The sequence below is a fragment of the Venturia canescens genome, chromosome 5 (genome assembly GCF_019457755.1).
Source record: "Venturia canescens isolate UGA chromosome 5, ASM1945775v1, whole genome shotgun sequence".
NCBI lineage: Eukaryota > Metazoa > Arthropoda > Insecta > Hymenoptera > Ichneumonidae > Venturia > Venturia canescens.
Genome location: NC_057425.1, coordinates 768,545 through 788,031, shown reverse-complemented (window position 1 = coordinate 788,031; position 19,487 = coordinate 768,545). Strand labels below are relative to the sequence as shown.

General features: G+C 43.3%; 4 protein-coding genes across 4 annotated transcripts; 1 reads left to right on the top strand and 3 right to left on the bottom strand.

Moving 5' to 3' along the window:
• Positions 1 to 27: 27 nt before the first annotated feature.
• LOC122411700 (uncharacterized) lies at positions 28 to 1,717 on the bottom strand. Its single transcript, XM_043420701.1, has 4 exons — positions 1,129 to 1,717; positions 779 to 1,056; positions 572 to 709; positions 28 to 199 (listed from the first exon to the last, which is right to left on the bottom strand). Exons 1-4 carry the CDS (start codon positions 1,234 to 1,236, stop codon positions 154 to 156), a joined length of 570 nt encoding a protein of 189 aa, XP_043276636.1. The 5' UTR covers positions 1,237 to 1,717; the 3' UTR covers positions 28 to 153.
• A 37-nt stretch (positions 1,718 to 1,754) lies between these two features.
• On the bottom strand, positions 1,755 to 5,932 carry LOC122411697 (modular serine protease-like). The gene is made up of 10 exons (XM_043420697.1): positions 5,888 to 5,932; positions 5,650 to 5,812; positions 5,374 to 5,561; positions 5,006 to 5,222; positions 4,806 to 4,925; positions 4,358 to 4,686; positions 2,931 to 3,185; positions 2,424 to 2,849; positions 2,039 to 2,343; positions 1,755 to 1,963 (listed from the first exon to the last, which is right to left on the bottom strand). The coding sequence occupies exons 1-10, from the start codon at positions 5,925 to 5,927 to the stop codon at positions 1,853 to 1,855; spliced, it is 2,154 nt and encodes a 717-aa protein (XP_043276632.1). The 5' UTR covers positions 5,928 to 5,932; the 3' UTR covers positions 1,755 to 1,852.
• LOC122411696 (transferrin-like) lies at positions 5,807 to 10,764 on the top strand. Its single transcript, XM_043420696.1, has 9 exons — positions 5,807 to 6,688; positions 7,196 to 7,429; positions 7,513 to 7,797; positions 7,876 to 8,036; positions 8,575 to 8,717; positions 8,824 to 9,231; positions 9,358 to 9,818; positions 9,920 to 10,047; positions 10,160 to 10,764. Exons 1-9 carry the CDS (start codon positions 6,628 to 6,630, stop codon positions 10,496 to 10,498), a joined length of 2,220 nt encoding a protein of 739 aa, XP_043276631.1. The 5' UTR covers positions 5,807 to 6,627; the 3' UTR covers positions 10,499 to 10,764.
• An 8-nt stretch (positions 10,765 to 10,772) lies between these two features.
• On the bottom strand, positions 10,773 to 19,302 carry Set2 (SET domain containing 2). Its single transcript, XM_043420695.1, has 12 exons — positions 18,765 to 19,302; positions 16,570 to 18,676; positions 15,858 to 16,469; positions 15,616 to 15,735; positions 15,411 to 15,539; positions 15,020 to 15,319; positions 14,738 to 14,918; positions 13,982 to 14,645; positions 13,277 to 13,696; positions 12,139 to 12,953; positions 11,608 to 11,943; positions 10,773 to 11,491 (listed from the first exon to the last, which is right to left on the bottom strand). The coding sequence occupies exons 2-12, from the start codon at positions 18,384 to 18,386 to the stop codon at positions 11,339 to 11,341; spliced, it is 5,547 nt and encodes a 1,848-aa protein (XP_043276630.1). The 5' UTR covers positions 18,387 to 18,676; positions 18,765 to 19,302; the 3' UTR covers positions 10,773 to 11,338.
• Positions 19,303 to 19,487: the final 185 nt, after the last annotated feature.

Below are 19,487 nucleotides of genomic sequence, written 5' to 3'. Positions count from 1 at the left end.
TGTTAACTCCAACTTTGGTGGTGCAAATCTGAACAGTAGTTGGAGTAGATGAGAGAAACAAAAGCGACAGACCGAAAATGGGACTGATGAATGGTAATTACTCGATAACAAAAATGGTTCCTTCGAAGGGTTCCAAACGACCTTCCACCGGTTTTATCTCGAAGACGCCGTAAGCCGGATGGCTCTTCGCGTCGATGTCCTAAAAAAATCATTCGTCCTTACCGTCAGGTGCATTTTTGTACGAAGATCGATCGAACACGAACAAAGGACATGGAAAAACCTTGATGGGGACGAGTTCGTTGTCGATTTCTCCGAGAACAACGAAACTCGAAAACTGAGACGAAACATTTCTCAAAACTAGGGTATCGTATCGTCGAGTGTTGACGCAGGTCATGGGGAAGTCGACCAGAGTAAAATCTCCGGTTGTGTGCGGATAATAAATTACCAATCGAGGCACGATTACTTTGACCTTCACAGGAATTCTGATATTCGGGTTTGACTTTATCCTGAAGGGAAGAGAAAAGAAACGGGAAATCATACGGGATGAGGAAGAAAGAAAGACACGAATTACCAAAATTCGCTGTAAAAAGTTCCCTCAGCCAATCCAATCATCTCGACGTGAAGCTTGACGCTCGATCGCGGTCGGACTATTCCGCGATGAGGTTTTACAGTCACTTCCAGATCATTCTTCCCCAAGTCAATGGTAAATCTGGGAAAAAAGAGCGGGTCAAAAAAGAGCGGTCGATGAACGAATGACTGGTCAAAGGTCACGGCCTACCTCGTGCTCTTGCCACCGACGTTCGATATCGTTATAATCTCGGTGCTCGAAGAGCAGCCAATATCGACGATACGAAAATCAACAGCGCCAGGATTGATGCTAATATACTCGGTACTGAGCGAACAAATAATGCGATAATCGATCGGATGATGATTTATCTCGATGGGGATGGTCGCGCGAAGTAGAGCGGGCCTTTTGAAAGAATACGTGACCGTTCGAACCAGAGCCAAGCCCGGACTGAGCATCACGCTCCTTTTCAGCGTCTTGATTTTAACGGCCTGCGGCGATGCGATTCGTTTGAAAAAGAGGTCAAATCGAGGCGACGCGGGTAATGGCGATTCTAACTGTACCATTGAATTCGGCTGACAAATTTTAACGTATGCAGGAACTTTTCCGATGTTTCTGATGGTCATGCTTTTTTGAAAGCTCATACCCTCGCTGGCGTCCCTGAACTCCATGTAAGCGGGAGTTACCTGAACTTGGTCGTGGATCAATCCTTTTTGGGGATCCGGTGAGCTGACAATGATTTTCCTTAACTCGATTCTTTCCTGTATGACGGAGTGATTTATATTTTCTGATGAACATGAAATGGCGTTTGATGCACGAGGATTTATGGAATTTTTCAGTAACCGCGGCCTCCGTTTGTTCCGGAAATTGACCAAGATCCGCGAGCTTTGTTCCCGGAGCGCTGAGAGCAACGACCGAAACGTCGCCGTGGTTCGGATGTCGAGCGACTGCTCGGTTACCAACGTCCCGATCGCCGAGGTCGAAATCACTCGGGATACCAGCTGCCATTCTTATCGGTCCTTCCGGTGATCGCGCGCGTATCGTTCGTTCGAATTTCGTTCAATCGATTTTCATCACAATTAACCTCTTGAGAATTATTTCTCAGTGTCCCAAGGAAGAAACAACGGACGAGCGCGTCTCACTCGTTCGCGGCGCAAGCGCACCCGAACCGCATCCCGAAACGGAAGAATTTTTTGTTGTTATACTTTATTTCCATAATTCAAAATATCGAACGAGGATCCAGTCCGATAATTTTCCTACAAGATTATAAAGGAAACTGTGCACGATTTATTTTAATCGAATGAAATCGTTGTTCGGTCGAATTTCCTGTTGAGAGGGAGGCCCGAGGACCGGAAGTTCGCTCAAAATTTGAAGGATCCAATCGACGTAGGGGGAAACCTGAAATAAAAAAATCGAAATGAAACAAAAATGGAGAAAATAAGTTTTCAAATGAAATATATAAAATGTGGGTACTTTTGTGAAAACCGTATAATAGTCGGGATCGCAGATACTGGTGCCGAGACGTCTGGGACTGACAGAAACGATACCGTGGACTTCCCAAATGCTCGAATTGTTCGAGCTGCGAAGGAAGAGCCCACCGCCACTGTCGCCGTTACAGACAGCACTTCCGTTCAACCATCCGGCGCACAAGGTCGTGTATGTTATGTATTTTCGAAAATCACGCTTCTGAGCCTCGCGACATTTCTCTCGGCTCACCAATTTCAGCGTCGTTGTTCGCAACCTCGCGCTGAACGTGTTGTTCTCAGTTATTCCCATGCCTGTTTCGACAAATCGCAGTGAATGAGCCAGCCAAGGATACGAGGCTCGAAGAAGAAACGACGAGCGAAAATAAATGAACCTGCGACCAAGCCGATCTCGCCGATCCTCCGCGTTTCTTCGATAGATTTCGATCGATCGAGACAAACCGGCCTAACCGCCTCGTTCAAGGTGGCTGCTCGATCGAGGATAAGGACAGCAGCGTCCGATCCATAGTTCCCCTCGTGATCCTGATAGGCATTTTGCAATCGGACGCTGACAACCTGAAAAACCTGAGTTATTTCGGCCTGCGCCGTAAAATTGCTGGAAAAACTGGCGAGCGCGACTCTGACAGTCGTCTCGTCGGTCTTCCATACGCAATGAGCAGCGGTTAAAACCGCGCGTTCGCCGATCAAACTTCCGCCACAGAAGAACTTCCACTCGCCATTTTCGTGGGAAAATAATGTCGCGTGCCAGGGAAGAGCTTCCTCGGGTTTCAATTCCCAACCGTTTATTATGAGAGCAGCCGCTGCAAATGCGATGATAAACGTTCGTGAAACAATCGATTGATAAACAGTTCGAGCAGGCAGCAAATGAGAAAAAAACAAACCGGAATAGTCGTCGCGGATGCCACAGATCGGTCGGCAACGAAGAGGACGTTGGCTCCAAGTTCCGTCGTGAAGACAAATCACGCTACTGGCACCGCTCTCGCGTTCGTAAAACTCTGGACATTCGAGACTCGCCCGAGTTCCCACGCTAATCGTACCGTTGCAATCGATCCACCCTCGCTCAGCTCCCCAGAGGAGTTTGCAAGTTTTTTGGGCTCCGGGAGCCTCCAACGGCGGACACGTTATATCCCGGCTCTCTTTTTTCCATAAGCGCCAACAGAAATTATGAGAGGGATTAAGGACGGGGTAACGTCAATTGGTGAAAATTATTTCAACCATTTTTTTCGATGCTACAGATACTACAAATTTATTTTGTCGATTGTGACGTCATGATTGAATATATGAACAAGATTTCCTGCATTTTTAAAACTCGAATGTCAATAATTAACTCGGTGGTAGCAGAGGCACTTTGGAAAAAACTTGTCCACCGGTGAAAAGTGTAAACACACCGTGCTTATTCCTTACACAATTGACCAGGTGTCTACGAGAGCTTTCTTCCAATTTTTCACAATTATTAACCCATGGACGTCGCACCGGTGGAAATTGCACCCACGAAAATTTCAAGTGTCTAGAACTTCAAAATGCCTTTTTTCAATTTCGCCATTTTTCTATAATGAAATTTTATTTTTCAATTTTTTTTTATCATGATCGTGATCGGTTACTGAGGAATTTTTACCCCTAAAAAGTTTCGTTGTAAGATTAATTGCATACATTCATGGATAAAATAAAAACGTTTTGAGAAGTCAAAATGCAAATTTGCACCAGTGTGCAAAAATAGGCTCATTTTTTAGGCGAAAATGAGTGTCCTCACTTCAAAATGTCACAAAAAATGTATTAAATCGAAAAAAAAAACCTTACGTAGATGCCTGATCAATTGTGCAAGGGGAAATACCATGCCAAATTTCAAAAAGATCGGTCCAGTAGATTTCAATTTATTGTTCACCGATGGACAACTTTTTTCTGGAGTGCCTCTGAATATTTGCTACCTTCGAGTTAATTATTGATGTCCGTGTTTTAAAAATTCCGGAAATATCGTTCACATACTGTAATATGACGTCGCAATCAATAAAACTAATTGTTATTACCCTGCCCTTAAGATGATGGATCAGTCGGTATAATCACAACCGTGAGTGCGAGAGAGATAGCTGCAAATTTTGAAAAGGAAATTTTTCCACATCGTTCGTCTGATCGAAAAAATAAAAATGTCATCGGATTTTTGCGATCGTGCTGCGTACGATGACATTTTTATTATTTTAATCGGACGAACGATGTCAAAGAGTTTCAATTTCAAAAATTCGAGGTGTGATTACCGACTGATCCGTCATCTTAATGAGCGCACACCCGCACGGAAATAAGAAAAGGAAAGTACCGGTGACGCAAACCGGAACGGGAGGATTCCACCGGTTGCCGAGACAGTGGACGGTGCTCGAGCCCTCGAGAGCACCATCCCCCGTGCAGGAGTAATCGAGCCTCGTCAATTGTGGCACCACCTGAGCGGGCCGACAGTCGGCGCAGTTGGAAACTCGATACTGAGTTGCGGGTTTGGTCGGTGGAAGGCGACAAGCACCTTCCGGGAGTGAGACTCCGCATGCCGATTCGTCCTCGTCGCTCCAATCGTGGCAGTTCGCTTGAATATTGCACTTCAGAGCCCCCGGTATGCAAGCCCCGTATCGACATCTGAAGAAGCCGTCTTGACACCTGAGACCGACGTTTGAAGAGGCATTTTGACGGATGAAATAATGAAAAAATAAAGGAGAAAATTTAGCAAAGGTACGGCGAGCGACTGATAAAGACGAAATAAATGGATTAATAAATACTTGCGGGTTGCGCAAACTTCTGGTCGCTCGTCCGATGCATCGCGACACTGATGCGTCCCGTCACAGACTCTCCGCGCCGGAATACATTGATCTCCGCTTTCACAACCGAATTCTTCTTCACTGGTAACAAAATCGAAGCTCCGACAGGACACGCTTGCTCGACTTTTATTCGATATAGAGTAAACAATAAAAATAGTTACCCGCACGTTACGGTGAGACATTCGGTTCCGTTGCAATTAACGGTCGGGCAAGCAGAGCTCTTTTCGTCACTACCGTCGAGACAATCTTTCACACCGTCGCATATCGTTTCCTGATGAACGCAGCCACCGTAAGCGCAACGGAAACCGGAAGAGGGGCAGGGGTAATCTTCGCAGAGTATTTCCGTTTCGTCACTCCCGTCGGAACAATCCGAATAACCTTGATATTCACAATATTTCTTTCAACTTTGTTCGATTGCTCATGGAAAAAAGTCGATTCGTCATTTCAATGAGTTCTACGTATCACTAGTGCATTCAAATCGATCGGAGGGCAATGAATTTTCTGTCAATCTCGTCGAAACGTAACGAACCGTTACAAATTTTATCGAGTGGAAGACACAGATCCGACGTTAAGCAGCGATGCTGTCGATCGGTACAAATTTCAACGAGTTCGCAGGCGAATTCGTCGCTCCCGTCGAAACAGTCTCGATAACCGTCGCAGCGAGCTTTTCTTGCAACGCACGCGCCGTACGAGCACCGGTAAAACGTCTTCGGACACCTGCGATTTCAACGAGCGAATATTTTTTTATGAAATAGTAGCGAATCGACTCGTGCGAGATTGGTGGAGATAAAAAATAGAAACTGACACTACGTGATGACAGAGTTTTTTGAGCTCGTCCGAGGAGTCTGGACAGTCCGGCAATCCGTTGCAAACGTTGGACAATTCTATCCTCGAGCCATCGGTACAAACGAAAGTCGAAACGTTGTCGGGCTTCGCGAACGATAAAACATCCTCGACCCCCTCCGAACCTGATTAATACGAATTATTCGAGAGTACTTGATCGTTTGACAATTGTCAATTAAGATAAAATGTACTCGGAGTACCAAAAATTTGTAAAATCAAGAGTGTTGTAATGCGGTACATGTTGATTAACGTGTGCACCTCGAGTGATTATTTTTCCAGCAAAACGCACCTCTTATCCTCCCCGTAATGAGTGCATTAATATTCCTGAGCACGCATCCGTCAATTATATCCGCTCCGTCGAAGCAAACGAAACGAATCGTTTCATATTCTTGGATATTTTTCACGAGCGAAGTACGCTGGAAGGAAGAGCTTAGAAATGAGAGTGACAAAGACTTGAAAAAAAGAAAAAAAAACCACTCGAGATGACGCACAAAAATTGATAATCAACTAAATATAGCCCGTTACTCAACGATCTTGAACTTTCATCTCCGCGGCGGAAGAATGAAAATATTGATTTTTCAATTTTCATCCCACACCTGAAAGGGAGTCGTCGGGAAAAGTGTTAAAAATGAAAAGATATTTTGTGGTGAAAAAGTGCGCGATACTTACCGGAAATATTAATGCCGGAAAGGTTGAGAGTGCCGGTTGAAAAATGTGATTCTTCGAGGTGTGCCGGGTAAAGAATGTTATCATTGTTCCATTATCAGCGAAAGAGTCATCGCGGTAACGCCTACAACAGTCTCGATCGAAGAAGGGCCAATTTCTCAAGTATCTTTTCCGTAGTTCGTCTCCGAGCGTCACGAGTCGCGGGTGCTGTCAATTTTTATTCCCGATTTTCCTAAACGTTTCCGTTTACCGCTGGGACATTTGCCACCGAAAAATGTATCGTTTCGCGTTGATTTTACTTGCGATTCGATCAGTCGCGAGTTTCGATGAAAAATGTAAGTTTTTCTCAGCTCAACTCAAGTTTTACAATTCTGTACGCGCGTGAAAAAAACACTGCTCAATCCCTTGAACTCCTCACAGTTATCTCGATATAGCATCTCGTGTTTTGCCAACAATAACACATTTTTCATTATACGAGCGCTCTTCGCCACGGCAGGTTTGGTCTTGAAACTTCGCAGGTGAATCACAACGTAAATCGTGCAGAACCAATATTTCCGTAACCCGCTAGCACCGATTCTTATCGCTCTATCAATACGGGGCTATACACAACGTTCGCTAATATAACGTACACGTGTAACGCATAGATTCAGAGAAATCGATGAGAAACCGCGATAATTTGGCTTATCTGTATTTCGCTTAGAAGACTACGCCCCGGGCAGCGAGCGGCGGAGCGATGCATCGAATTCTTGCCGCGATAGCGACAGTTTCGTTTTTTTTTCGAGATGACTGTTTTAGAGGTGAAAATTTAAGGAGAGCATTCACCAAATTGCCCGAAATTTCAGACAAACTCTGCGCACCTGAAACCATCCTGAATACAACATGCAATTCGTTGACTCGAGGCCCGAGCAAAGTTTCCTGTCTTCGGGTAACCGACAGTGCGGAATGTGCAATGAGATTGGCCGAGGGAAAAGCTGATTTCGGTGTCTTCGACGCCGAAGAAATGCTGCTCGCTTATCAATTTTATCCGGATCAGCTCAAGGTTGTTTCTCAATTGAGGCACAACGAAAGGATCGAAGGTTACTTGCGAAAAAACGATCGATCGACAAAAAATAATGAATTCTTCTTGCTTTACGTAATTCTATCAAAAATCTCTTTCCAGAGGATTTTGAGTTTCAATCCGTGGTCGTCGTACCCGCGTCCTTCGATGCGAGGAACGGTTTGGAGGGTTTGCGAAACGGGGGATTGTGTCATCCGGGCTTCAGCGATACGCAATTATGGAACGACCGAGTGATGAAATTTTTTGAAAAGAGAGTCGTAGCGCCCGATTGTCGCGGCTGGAACAGAACAGCGGCTGAGAACGAGATTGAAAATTTGAAAGGCTTCTTCGGCCAGGGCTGCAGACCCGGCGAGTGGGTGGCTGACGACGAGGAGGACCGGCGTTTGAGTAAGTTTCAGCCTCCATCGGCCATATTTTTTTTACCAACATCGAAATTCGTATACTGATGATAAAACTTTCATTCAGAATCCAGCCACCATGAGCTTTGCGAGCTGTGCGACGATACTGACAATTGTAAATACCACAACAGCGCCCACCACGGTCATTTCGGTGCGCTCGAGTGTCTCGTTTCCGCTCGCGGAAAAGTTGCCTACGTCGCTTACGAATACGTCCGACAATTCTTCGGTGTAAGTGAAAATCCAACGATTTTCGATAGTCGAGGCACGCGGAGAGAATTAAGAAAAATTACCACCCACTAACGATAGTGCGGTGACGAGCTACAATTCGTTATATATTATTATGGGAACAAAATTGAATTTTCCTATTAAAAAAATAATATTCATTGTTCACAGTAGAAACTTTTACCGGATTATTTAGTTAGTTTTGACGTCACTGTGGATTTTACCGCGCTCCACTGTACAAATTTCCGTTATGTCAGGATGTCAGGGACGTGGTAGGGGTATTTTGTCGCTTTTTTTCCCCTTTTTCCCCATTTTCTTTTTATATGCTCAGCCCTTTGTTGAAGTGTGTTAATCACCGTTTCGATGTGCAACGAAATTTGGAAACGAGAAAATTCCGCAAAATATTGAAAATTTAACAGCGCGTTAGTGGAATAAAATATTTTTCGTTAACTCGTCCCCGCAGTCAAATATATCCGATAAATTTAACAGTGAATTTCACGCTAAATATAACCGTTATCTGCTCAACTTTTGGTTTTGTTCACAGTTGAGATCAAACTTTTCGCTCTCCCCGTTGGCTATTCCGCTGGGCTTTCAATTCTTGTGCGAAGACGGTACGACGAGACCTCTGACCTCGGATGACCCCTGTGGATGGATCAGGCAGCCTTGGAGCGCCATAGTCGCACGCTCGTATGTTTTCTACAATAAGTTTACGACCATTTTTCTCCCCGATGAAAATGATTTTTCCCCTCTCTATAACATTATTGCTAATTGAACGAATATTGGACGAATCCAGTGAGAAAGCAGACAGAATAATGGAGGGGTTGAAAGATTGGTTGTCGGACGCGTCCGACATGAGGGCACCCGTTGATTGGACAACGGTTCTCAAGACGATATTGACGAGCGATTCGAAACCGGGATTCTTTCCGTCACCGTTGACCCTCAGAAGATATCTGACGGAAGGAAGGACCGTAAATTTACCGAAAAACAACCCCTGCGCGAAGAAGATTCGTTGGTGTACGGTGAACCAGGCCGAGACCAACAAGTGCAACTGGATCGCAATGGAAGCTATCCTCGGGCTCGATTTAGCGCCGAATATTGAATGTATTATGGCCCCTTCGACCTTGGAATGTTTGAGAAACATCGCCAACAACGAAGCCGATATTATTACCATCGACTCTAATTACGGTTACATCGCACGGAAGTAAGTTTCATTCGATAAGACTTTTCATGCTTTTTCTATGATAAAACTTAACGGACACGAGCGAGTACGGGATAGTTTGAAAGATATACTAGAAAAAAAAAATATTAAAAATATGCGTTTCTCCAGGGTGTTCAATTTGACAAGCGTGATGTACGCGGAAACTGATAGCGATCGAAACAGCCGAGTGGTAGCGTTGGTTCGCGAGGACGGTAACAGGGTGAAGAGCTTTCAGGATTTGAAAAAACGACCGGCCTGCTTTCCCGAATACGCTGGAATCGCGTGGTTATCCTTCGTGAATACGGCTCGTAAGAATAAAATCATTGGTGACTCGTGCGACTTCCCGAAGCTGCTGTCACAATATTTCTCCGGTGCTTGCACTCCCGGAATCAAAGATTTCGAACATTCGAAGATTTTACCGACGGAGGATATCACGACTATCCTATGTTCTCGATGCCCCCTCGAACAACATTCCAACGAAACTTGCTCCGCTAATTTCGACAATCGTTATTACGCCGATAAAGGCGCGCTCAGGTGTCTTGCCGAGGGAGCAGGAGAAATCGCATTTGTCGAAACGAAAAATCTCTACGGTATGCGAGAACAAAAACTACTCGACCAATCAATTTTTCATCATCATTTTTTTTTACAATATTTCGCACTCGAGTTTTTCAACACTTTTATTCGCAACCAGGTGAAGTAGACGGTACAATAATCAAACCGCACGAGTACAGAGTTCTCTGTAAAAACGGAAGTTTGGCAATGTACACGGGATTCGAGGTGGACGAACCTTGCGCGCTATCAGTCACAATTGATAGCGAGGTAAAATCATTGACATTTGATTCTTGAAAAACTTGGAAATACGCAATGAAAATGAATGTACTCAATGATTTCGAGATTGAAAGAAATTATATGTTTCTATCGATAAACATAGGTGATTGGAAGGAAGGAGAACTCGGTGAAAAGTACAACACAAGTTTTGGGAGAGGACGTGACGTTGGCCCTTTTGAAATTGGAAAACTGGCTGGGTTATCGGCCAGACGCCCATCGCCCTATTCGCATTTACGACAGCTTCACCGGCAGCTCGAATTTATTGTTCAAGGATTCAACGGTCGGTCTAGTGCTGGCTTCGTCGCAAATAAAATCGGTGGTTGCCTATAAGGAATTGTACAATGACGTAGAAATGTGCTCGGGAGTCGAAAAAACTGTGACTAACAGTTTTGCTATCTTTTCCGTACTATCGATTTATTTCGCTCGAGTTTTACTCATTTGAAAAGGATTGATCGTTCAATTGCGCCTTAATAGCTTTTTTTAATTAATCGGAGAAAATCGTCTCTGCGGAGGTTATTACCGGTGAGCAGAATTATACATCATTTTTTGGACAAAACTTCTTTTATCTATTTTTTTGTCGAATAGATAAAAATATAACTTGGGAAGAAAAACGAGGGAACTTTTGATTGTATTCTCGGGATATCTGGTGCAAATTTTGAAGTTTACGAAGCAGGAAGTTGCGAGGAAAATATATTAAATTTCAAAAGATCGACGAGTCTTGTAAATTTTTTTTTATGTTAGATTATATTTACAATATTTCCACGAGCACGACGAAATTCCAAATCTTATTATTAACAACAGGTCAATCTCATTACGAATCTACTCGCTCATGCGGTTCAAAAAATGAGGCTGTAGATTGAAAAAAAAAAACTTTGCGGGGAATCTTAAAAAATTCATATGTTTAACAACGAAAAAGGAAGGGTTGGTTGAGAATAATCGCGTATTCTAATATAACGTTTCGTTTGTACAAAATAAAGAGCAAACAAGAGGGAATAGAAACTTTTTGAATAAAAATACAACGCGAAAGAGAGATTACGACGGTTAAAAACAATTAAAATGTTGGCTCGTTAAATCGCTATCACGTTCGTATAGAAATTCGTAACTATGTTGATCATTATTCCTATTTTTTTTTCCTTCATCTCCGCGTTTAGTTGATTTAGAATTTATCTACATACAGTGGCGACATTGGCGATTTACAAGAGCGTAAACGTACAAGATTTCGTGAAATAAATAACAAAGACTCTCACAATCGCCCCGATGAACGAACGATCCAGGAATTAGATCAATCCTCGTCCGATTTGTGGTACATCTCGCCGAATTTATTCATGTACTTACGCACAAAGTCTTTCGCCTTGTGCTTTACATTCTCGTTGCACTGCAATTCATCCACGCTTTTGCAATGTTTCAATTCCTTAGCGAGAACAAAGTGTGTAAGCTGAAAAACGAGAAAAAAAGAAAAGATTAAAACCTTGACCATGTATTTTTATATATCAGACAATCGTTTGAAATCGTGAAACAACAAAAAACATTGATCGAAAATGCACCGTTTACCTTTCTTGCCAAGTGTTTGAAATCTTCGGTGTTGGTGATTCTGCCTTGTTTGCAATCATTCTTCCTGTAAGGATTCAAAAAGTGTACCATCACATTGGCCATATTTATTCTGAATGTGTCTTTAATCTTCCTCTCAGCTGCGGCAGTGATATCAGTAGTTGCAGAATCTTGAATCTTGATCGTGTGTCTCGAATGTGTTTTCGACTTGTTAGCTCGCCTGTGTTTTCTCAATTTGTCTACGTGTTCCTTCAGTCGTGCGCGTTCCTTCTGACGTCGCATTTTATCCTTCACATCCTTGTACTTTTTGTGATCGACGCGGTCTTCTTCACGACGAGGCTGTTGATTTTTTTAGTTAATCAATAAAAAATATGGAGGAAATTTGTAACGTCACAATTATGAATTAAACTTTTGAAGCATGGTGAGATTGTGGAATCCGACCTTTCCGCGTTTCCACAATCCCACCATGCATCAAAGGGTTAAAAAAAAGATTCAATTTTCAATATGAGACTCATCGGAGATAAAAAATCTTACGCTTATTATTCGTTCCTGTACGAGTCCATCCCGCTTCTTTTTAGGTTCGGAAATAAGAACTGTCGCATTGGAACCAACAATACCACGAGAGTCCAATTTATTAGGAGCCGGATGTTTCGGATTGACAGGTCCATTTTCAATAGAATTTGGGAGTGAACACTCCATATCCTCGTCGGTAGGAATATTGCCTCGATCCTCATCTTGGTCGTCTTCATCCTCGTTCGACGAGCTCGTCTCGTCGCTCGATTCCGAGCTCGAGGACGAGTCTGGTTGAACACCGATGTGATCGGGAGGCGGTGGTAACCATTGAGAAACTCGTTCTTTTGTGTGATAATAATAGAGTCTTCCTCTCGCGTCTTTGGCGCATTTCCATTTTGGCGGAAGATCCATCGGCGGCAACTCCGGTTGAGGTGAACTTTTTTCGACCGTTTCGACAACGCTCTCAGCCACAAATTGCGAATCATTCGTCTTTTCGACGTAGACCGGCTGCACCGACATCGAAACCCCTCCCGTACCGTTTTGTATTTGTACTAAATTTCCCTCTGGATATTGAGGCTGTTGATGCTGCTGTTGCTGCTGCTGCTGCTGTTGTTGCTGCTGTTGTTGCTGCTGCGCCGCCGGATGGGGATGATGATGATGGTGATGAGGATGGTGTTGGTGATGGTGATGCGGATGGACCAGTCCTGGATAAGTTACTGTTGGTTGCGGAAAAGTACCTGCGTACACAGCTTGTTGAGGGATCCCTGGCGACATTTCGGTCGATAACCCTTGCGCTCCATACATAGGGGTACATTGAGCCGCCGCCATATCGCCGTCTGGGTGCATTAAAAATTTTACCTTAGTTTGGTTTTCAAATCAAAACAAATTCAAGTGCCCTGTTATATCGAATGACACTGAAGTTTACAACGTTGGAGTCCAACGAAATGATCTAAAAAAATTCTCCAATAATTCCAACAATTCTCTAATTTCGTTTCCTGCCGAACATTTATAATTTGTAGTTTTTCAAGTTGCACCGATACTTCGTGAAATGAAAAATTGGTGAATTACAAATGGTTTTTTCGTTCATTTCGTTGGACACTGCAAACTTCAGCATTGTTATATCAATACATCAAAGTTGTGTAAATGAAGAAGTTCTTACCCTGCATGGGATAAGGTTGCCACTGTCCAAGCGCAGGATTGAAAAAGAGTGGATAACCGGTTTGAGGATCAACCGTCGTGGTTGTATGAGGATCGATGCCAAGAGCCAGACAACGAGCCTCATGTTCTTGCCAAGATTCTTGCTGCTGTCGACGCAATCGTTCTTCCTCTTCTTTGGCGACTTTCATAGCGAACAATTGTCTACGTTCGAATTTGGAGAGTCGAGGCAGTGGTACGAGATTGGAACGTTCGTCGGTTGCACGCTTGTCCTTCGATCGATAAGATTCAGAATCGGGCGATTCGCGAACTCGTCGTCGATCTATTCGTTTGTCATCGATTCGTCCATAACGATCTGACCTCGGTCGATCGTACCAAGTTTCGCGACGATCTTCTTTCTCCAAATCTTCTCTGTAACCTCGATCTACAAGCAAATCGTTACAATTTTTCGAGTGAATCCGAATAAGTAATAGGGCGAAAGAATGATTGAACAACAGGATTATTGTAAAGATAAGAAAAAATGTAAATTTCCATATTATATCATTGCTACACTCGATTTCTATTGGAGAGTTTTCCGTCCTACAGACTCTCGAGTTTGTTGAAACTAGGATATGAATCAGAGAGATGAAATTGTCGCGACGAACGACATTTGCTACCAGATTGTCCATACGTAAAAATCAGATAATTTAAAAAAAAAATGGTTATTTACCAGCTTCTCTTTCGTGTTCTTTCATCTGTTCGATTCTTTCCTTCTTTGGTATTCGAAAGACTTCTTTGAGATTGGCCCACTCGTTGAGAAGATTAGTGGACAATTCGGAAACGAGAGGCTGTTCCGAATTTTCCTTATCATCGGTATCCTTGTTCACGACCGTTGTTTCTTTCTCTTTGTCTTTATTAATATCAAGGTCTTTGATCAATTCGTTGGTAACTTTCTCATTGCTATCACAGTTTGCCTCGATCTCCTCTTTCACTTTCGTTTTATTGACAGTTTGTTCCTCGACAGGTGATTCCTGTCTGGGAGAAAAATATCTTTCTTCGGACCATTTTTGGACAACGCTATATACTTTGCTGTCCATGAGCATTGTTTTATTGGGTATTGGCAGTGTGCTCAAGGTCTTGAGAACTTCCAGACGGAACAGCTGAGCCTCGTCGCTGTGATTACCAGCCACGTCCATCATGTAACTCCACAGCAAACGAAGTCCGTGGTAATCGAGGAACAAACGACGACAAGGTTGTTCACCGTTTTGTATAACTCCCAATAAACGCGTACGATGCTCCAATTCTCGACTACGAACCATTAATCTGCTTAGATTTAACGTGTGGGCACGATTTTTTAAACCGCACTGGCACAACTTGTCGATCTCCTCCTCGAGCTGAAAATGAAAATTAAAGGAGTAAACTATCGTGTTCTTTCCTTCTGCAGCCCCTTTCTTACAACTTCTAATGAACTATTAATATCAGTTACATCTTCATCCTCCATGTAATCCTCCGTCGGCTTCTTCTCTTCCTTTTTCTTTCTCACGTCCTTCTCTTCATCCTTCTCACGCTTCTCCTTCTTGTCGATCTTCTCCTTCTCCTCTTCCGGCGTATCTCCTATCCAGCCACGACAATTTGGGGCTTCGCAATAACATCTTTGAGCTTCTTTTCTATCAATACCAAGGAGATATCAATTTTTATCGTTATTAATTTCTTTTCATTCAGATAAAATGAATATTTCGAAAATAGAACTGCAAACGGAATTTCTTACCCGTAACGTTGAAAATGATAATCGAAAGTTATCTCTTCACCGGCCGCGACGAATCTTCTGTTGAAAAAACCTATTCGTAATTCACCGTTTACCGTCCACTTTTGAGTCTCGGCGTTGGGATCGCAACTGTGATTTATGAATCGTGATATATTCCCCTTCATTGTCGCGTCAATAATTTGATCTGATTTCAAAGCCATGAAATAATAATGGCGATTCTTGTCTTTTGAATAATCCTTTGCTCTGCGTCGAAAATCCTTAGCGTCGAGAACTTCACCGACGTATTCCATTATGAATTCACCGCTGTTGCGAGAAGGAAAAATGTTCTTAATCGCTTTGAATCGAACTTGGAGAAAAGAAGACAAATTTTCATAGGAAGCGAAAGAAAACTCACGCTTCGAGATCTGAAGTCGCCCGCAAACCGAAACCTTTTTTTTCCGTTCGGAATACCTCACATTTCGCATATTCACAATTCTGGAATCTTTTATTCGTACATCTATCATTCACGACGCATCTCGACCCACTGAAAATCAATCCGAAATTATTTTCAAATTTGACAAATTCTTATACCGATCAATTGTTGAATCGCCATTACTCACCACTCGATCATGAGAAGTCTGTTGAGACAATCTTCTCCACAGCCCAATTCGCCTCTTTCGATTTCCTCCTCCGTTAAAAAACAATCGCACACCATTCTCTTTGTTTCCTTATTCGTGTACCTGGATATGAGTTCATTTATTGTTAAATTCATTTCTCGTGACTGTGAGTAAGAAAAAGGAAACGGAAAGCTCAAAATTTATTTTATTATTTTTACGATTTTTCTATTTCGAAGAAGTCGTACCGTTCGGTGAGGTAAGCGTTTTCCTTCAGATGTTCAAATTGACTGAGTCGCTCTTCCATTTCGCGATCTTTCACCTCGAGAACCATGGGAAGTGGAATTTTGGCACCAACGGCTCGAGGGACTGGCGACAGACCGGAATTGATGGGAGAATTTTTGCCAAGCTCGGAATCATTCGTGATGGAATTGATTGCAGTTAAACTTCCTGTACAGGAAGAGTTTCCCGAGCTAATATCTTGGCCGCTCGACGATCCACCAGGATTACTGGAAAGGCCAGAGATATTTCCGAATCCGAGGCGGGATCCTAAACTGCCCATTTCTAATTCACTCGAGCGTCGCCAGCGCGACTTTACTTTGACGGGTTTGGACGAATCGGACTCGTAACCTGCTAGACCACTGCTCGTGTTCGAAGACGCTTGAGAATCCGTATTTATTACCATTTTGTTGCTACCTTCTCGATCTGATTGGGTCTCAGATTGACTGTCCGGCGTGTCTCGCAATTCTTGATTCGTCGGACCTCCGCCGCTGTTCAATAATCTTTCACGCTCCTGTTGTATTACTACCAATTTTGAGAGATCCAAATTTGGCTTCGTCACGAGGCCACGACCTCGAGATCTAAAGATAAAAAGAAAAAAGCCCGCTGGGTTTAGACAAAAGCTCCAGGAATTATCTAGTATTGAGGCAAGACGAAGTTTTATATTCAATGAATTTTTACCTCTGCTTCATCAGTCCTATAGTACGAATTCTGCTACTGCGACGAACGGCGGAGCTGTTGGAACAACCACTCTCGGATCCGGTGGTATCGGTGCTACCGCTACGGCTACGGAAACCAATTTTTTTCTCAGCTTCATTGAGGCCAGAGCCAGTGGAAATTTTGGCCTCACTGACATCCGGTAATTTGCAATTATTAACGGAAACGGAAGTGTCGTTGCTGTTTTCACTACCGCTGCTACTGCTTGTCGTTAATTTAATATCCTCGGAATCGATTTTCCCGCAATCGGTTTCACTGTCACGCGAGATCTCTTCAATATCACGTGGGCGCTCGGTGCTGCTTTTGTGCTCCAAAGATTGCGGGGATCTTGTAGAAATAGAGTTCAAACGATCACCTTTGTGTCGCAAGATAGTTTCCGTTTTCGAGATTTCTTTTGATTCCATTCGTTGATATTGTTCCCCTGTAGGTGGCAAGGAGGATTTATCACGTGGGAAAAAATCTTCGGTTCGCGATTGTTCGGATTTTTCGGACGTGGTAACACTGTCTTCATCCTCTTGGATCAAAATCGCTCGTTGAGCAGTATTTACGATTTCTCCAGGAACGATTGGGAATTCGGCAACTGAATTTTCATTATCTTCAAAGTCGGAATTGGATCTTTTGGTTCGTTCATCAATTTTTAACGAACCTTTCGTTACAGATTTATCAATTTCGGAACTATTGCTGCATTCATCAGGAGTAAATGAGGTTTCGATGCAAGTTTTCAGCTCAACAGAGCCATTGTCTCGGACCGGAGAAATTAAATCTCCTTTAAGCAAAATAGGTGACTCCCGATTCAAATTTTTATCCAAAATCTTATTCCTACGATCAACGAGATTTTTGTTCTTTTTACCTGACCTCTTACGACCTCCGATTTCTCTTTCACCCGACGCGTCTGTGGACGCATCTGGATCATAAATTATCATCCTGGAACTCGATTCCTCGTGCTTTTTCGAAGTAGGCTCTCCCTGTAGAATTTTTTCACTGTGGGATTCGTCAACTCTTTCATCAACCCTTAAACAACTTACACCTTCCTCTATTATGTGATACTCGCTAGCATTTTCCTCATAATTATTAGTATCCAGTTCAGGATCTTCACCCGCCACAACCATTGATTCTACCATAGATTCGGTGCCATCTTCATTTCTTATCACAGTAAATTCAACTACATTTTTGCCTTCGAAGTTAGGCTCGTTTACGAGCAAAACTTCCTCTAGTACGACGCTTCCATCATCGGCAAGGCTGTAATGCGAGCTCTCCATTGTTTCACCCTCAACTTCCATCTCCTCGCAAATGATAGTTTCCTCTATAACATCCTCCGACCAACAAACGTCGCTGTTGTCTTCTAGACTTACTTTTTCAAGGCCATTGGTTTCGCTCGAGCCAACGACCATTTGTCTAACATCTTCGGCGCTCAATTTCTTTGTAATAACCAATGATTTTTCCTCTCCGTCTTGACTGTCACTGTCCTCAGCATCTTTTTCAATATTTTCTGCTTTTTTTTCCACATTTTCTCTCTCTAACTTTTCCTTTACACGTTTACGAGGCCCAAGCTTTTTTGTCGGTCCCCGAGTTTTCTTTAGGCTCGATTTAGAGCTTTCGTCCCTGCTTTTGGATGAATCGTCCGAACAATCGTTAGTTCCGGAACTTAGAACTTCTCCGTTGAGTCTCTCAACTTTTTCTTCTTTTCGTTGCTTCCTTGCTATTTGCCTGCTCGATTTACGCACAGCAACGAATTTTGGCGGCTCTTTAGAAGCCGCAGAATTCTTCCTGGGTCTACCCATGGTATGTTTATCGTTCGCCTCTTCACGGGCTTCTAAAAACTTGCAAGAAGCATCACCGGTGCTGGGTCCGTAAAAAAAATAGGTGACTCTAGATTCCTTTGCATTTTGGGCTCGCTCGCTTCAGATTGAACGAAACCAAAGAGTGAATTGATGAATAACTTGCGCAATATTTGCTCATCAATGAGAATAACGAATTCTAATCGTGCAATCGTATGTCTCTCATGTTTGTGATTGTCTCAGTTTCACAGTTTTTGCCTCGCCGTCAAATCCGCCGAAGTCAACGAGTCGTCCTAAACGAGTTAGAAGTTTCAGAGAAAAAAAAAGTAAAGAAAAATTGATACATGAGCACTAAAGATTCATGGGTGAAAAGGAACTTACGGAAATCCGGTTGTCTTATCGAAGAGATTCCAAATTCCACGATGTTTTTTTTTATAAGAAAGGATTGCGAATTGATTTTGAATGGTTGCTTGAAAATTTGTCCGTCTTCTCAGTAGTAGATCTGTGCCTAATACGTTCACAACGACGCCGTGTCACCCGAAGAAACACACGCTTTCAATGAAACCCACAAAAATCTACACTATCTTGCTCGTCCGCCGCTCTCCCACCGCTCGCTAGCTCTGTCTGCCTCACTCTCTCTTTCTCTCTCTCTCTCTCTCTCACACACTCCTGTTTTTCCTGACCGCACAGGAAAACTTGAAATACCTCGAGATTCTTAGAATCCCTTACGAATTACAACAATTTGGTGAAATATATTACAACCGTGAAATACACTAATGAGTGGTGTTTGTATATTCAGTTTGCTTGTTGCCCTGACTAATCAGCCAAGTGAAGCTAGCGGCTATCGAGCCTCGAACGCTGCTCGCGAAAGCCTAAAAGCCTAATCGCCTCCTCTCTCTCTCTCTCTCCTTCGTTCTTCTCGCGAAATTGCAGAACACGTCCACACTTATGCACAAACATACATGCACCTATACAAACAAAATAATGCCAAACGCAGCCCACCGTCAAGGCGAAAGGATGGCAGCCCAACACACGAACGTTCGTCGTTCGCTCGCTCGTCGCTGCTCGCGCAAAGAGCAGTCACGAGTCGCCAGCCTAGAGTGC

Bases quoted from the DNA above. Each gene is read 5' to 3' on its own strand.
- LOC122411700 (XM_043420701.1), bottom strand. From the start codon at position 1,236: ATGGAGTTCAGGGACGCCAGCGAGGGTATGAGCTTTCAAAAAAGCATG. The intron at 1,057-1,128 runs GTACAGTTAGAA...GCATCGCCGCAG, and splicing joins TTTGTCAGCCGAATTCAATG to GCCGTTAAAATCAAGACGCT. The intron at 200-571 runs GTAATTCGTGTC...TGATTTTTTTAG, and splicing joins ACTTTTTACAGCGAATTTTG to GACATCGACGCGAAGAGCCA.
- LOC122411696 (XM_043420696.1), top strand. From the start codon at position 6,628: ATGTATCGTTTCGCGTTGATTTTACTTGCGATTCGATCAGTCGCGAGT. The intron at 8,718-8,823 runs GTATGTTTTCTA...GGACGAATCCAG, and splicing joins AGCGCCATAGTCGCACGCTC to TGAGAAAGCAGACAGAATAA. The intron at 9,232-9,357 runs GTAAGTTTCATT...GCGTTTCTCCAG, and splicing joins TACGGTTACATCGCACGGAA to GGTGTTCAATTTGACAAGCG.
- LOC122411697 (XM_043420697.1), bottom strand. From the start codon at position 5,927: ATGTACCGCATTACAACACTCTTGATTTTACAAATTTTTG. The intron at 3,186-4,357 runs GTACTTTCCTTT...TATGGAAAAAAG, and splicing joins CGTTCCGGTTTGCGTCACCG to AGAGCCGGGATATAACGTGT. The intron at 2,344-2,423 runs GTTCATTTATTT...TTGTCGAAACAG, and splicing joins CGAGATCGGCTTGGTCGCAG to GCATGGGAATAACTGAGAAC.
- Set2 (XM_043420695.1), bottom strand. From the start codon at position 18,386: ATGGGTAGACCCAGGAAGAATTCTGCGGCTTCTAAAGAGCCGCCAAAA. The intron at 15,320-15,410 runs GTGAGTTTTCTT...TTCTCGCAACAG, and splicing joins GCGACTTCAGATCTCGAAGC to CGGTGAATTCATAATGGAAT. The intron at 13,697-13,981 runs GTAAATAACCAT...ATTTGCTTGTAG, and splicing joins AGAACACGAAAGAGAAGCTG to ATCGAGGTTACAGAGAAGAT.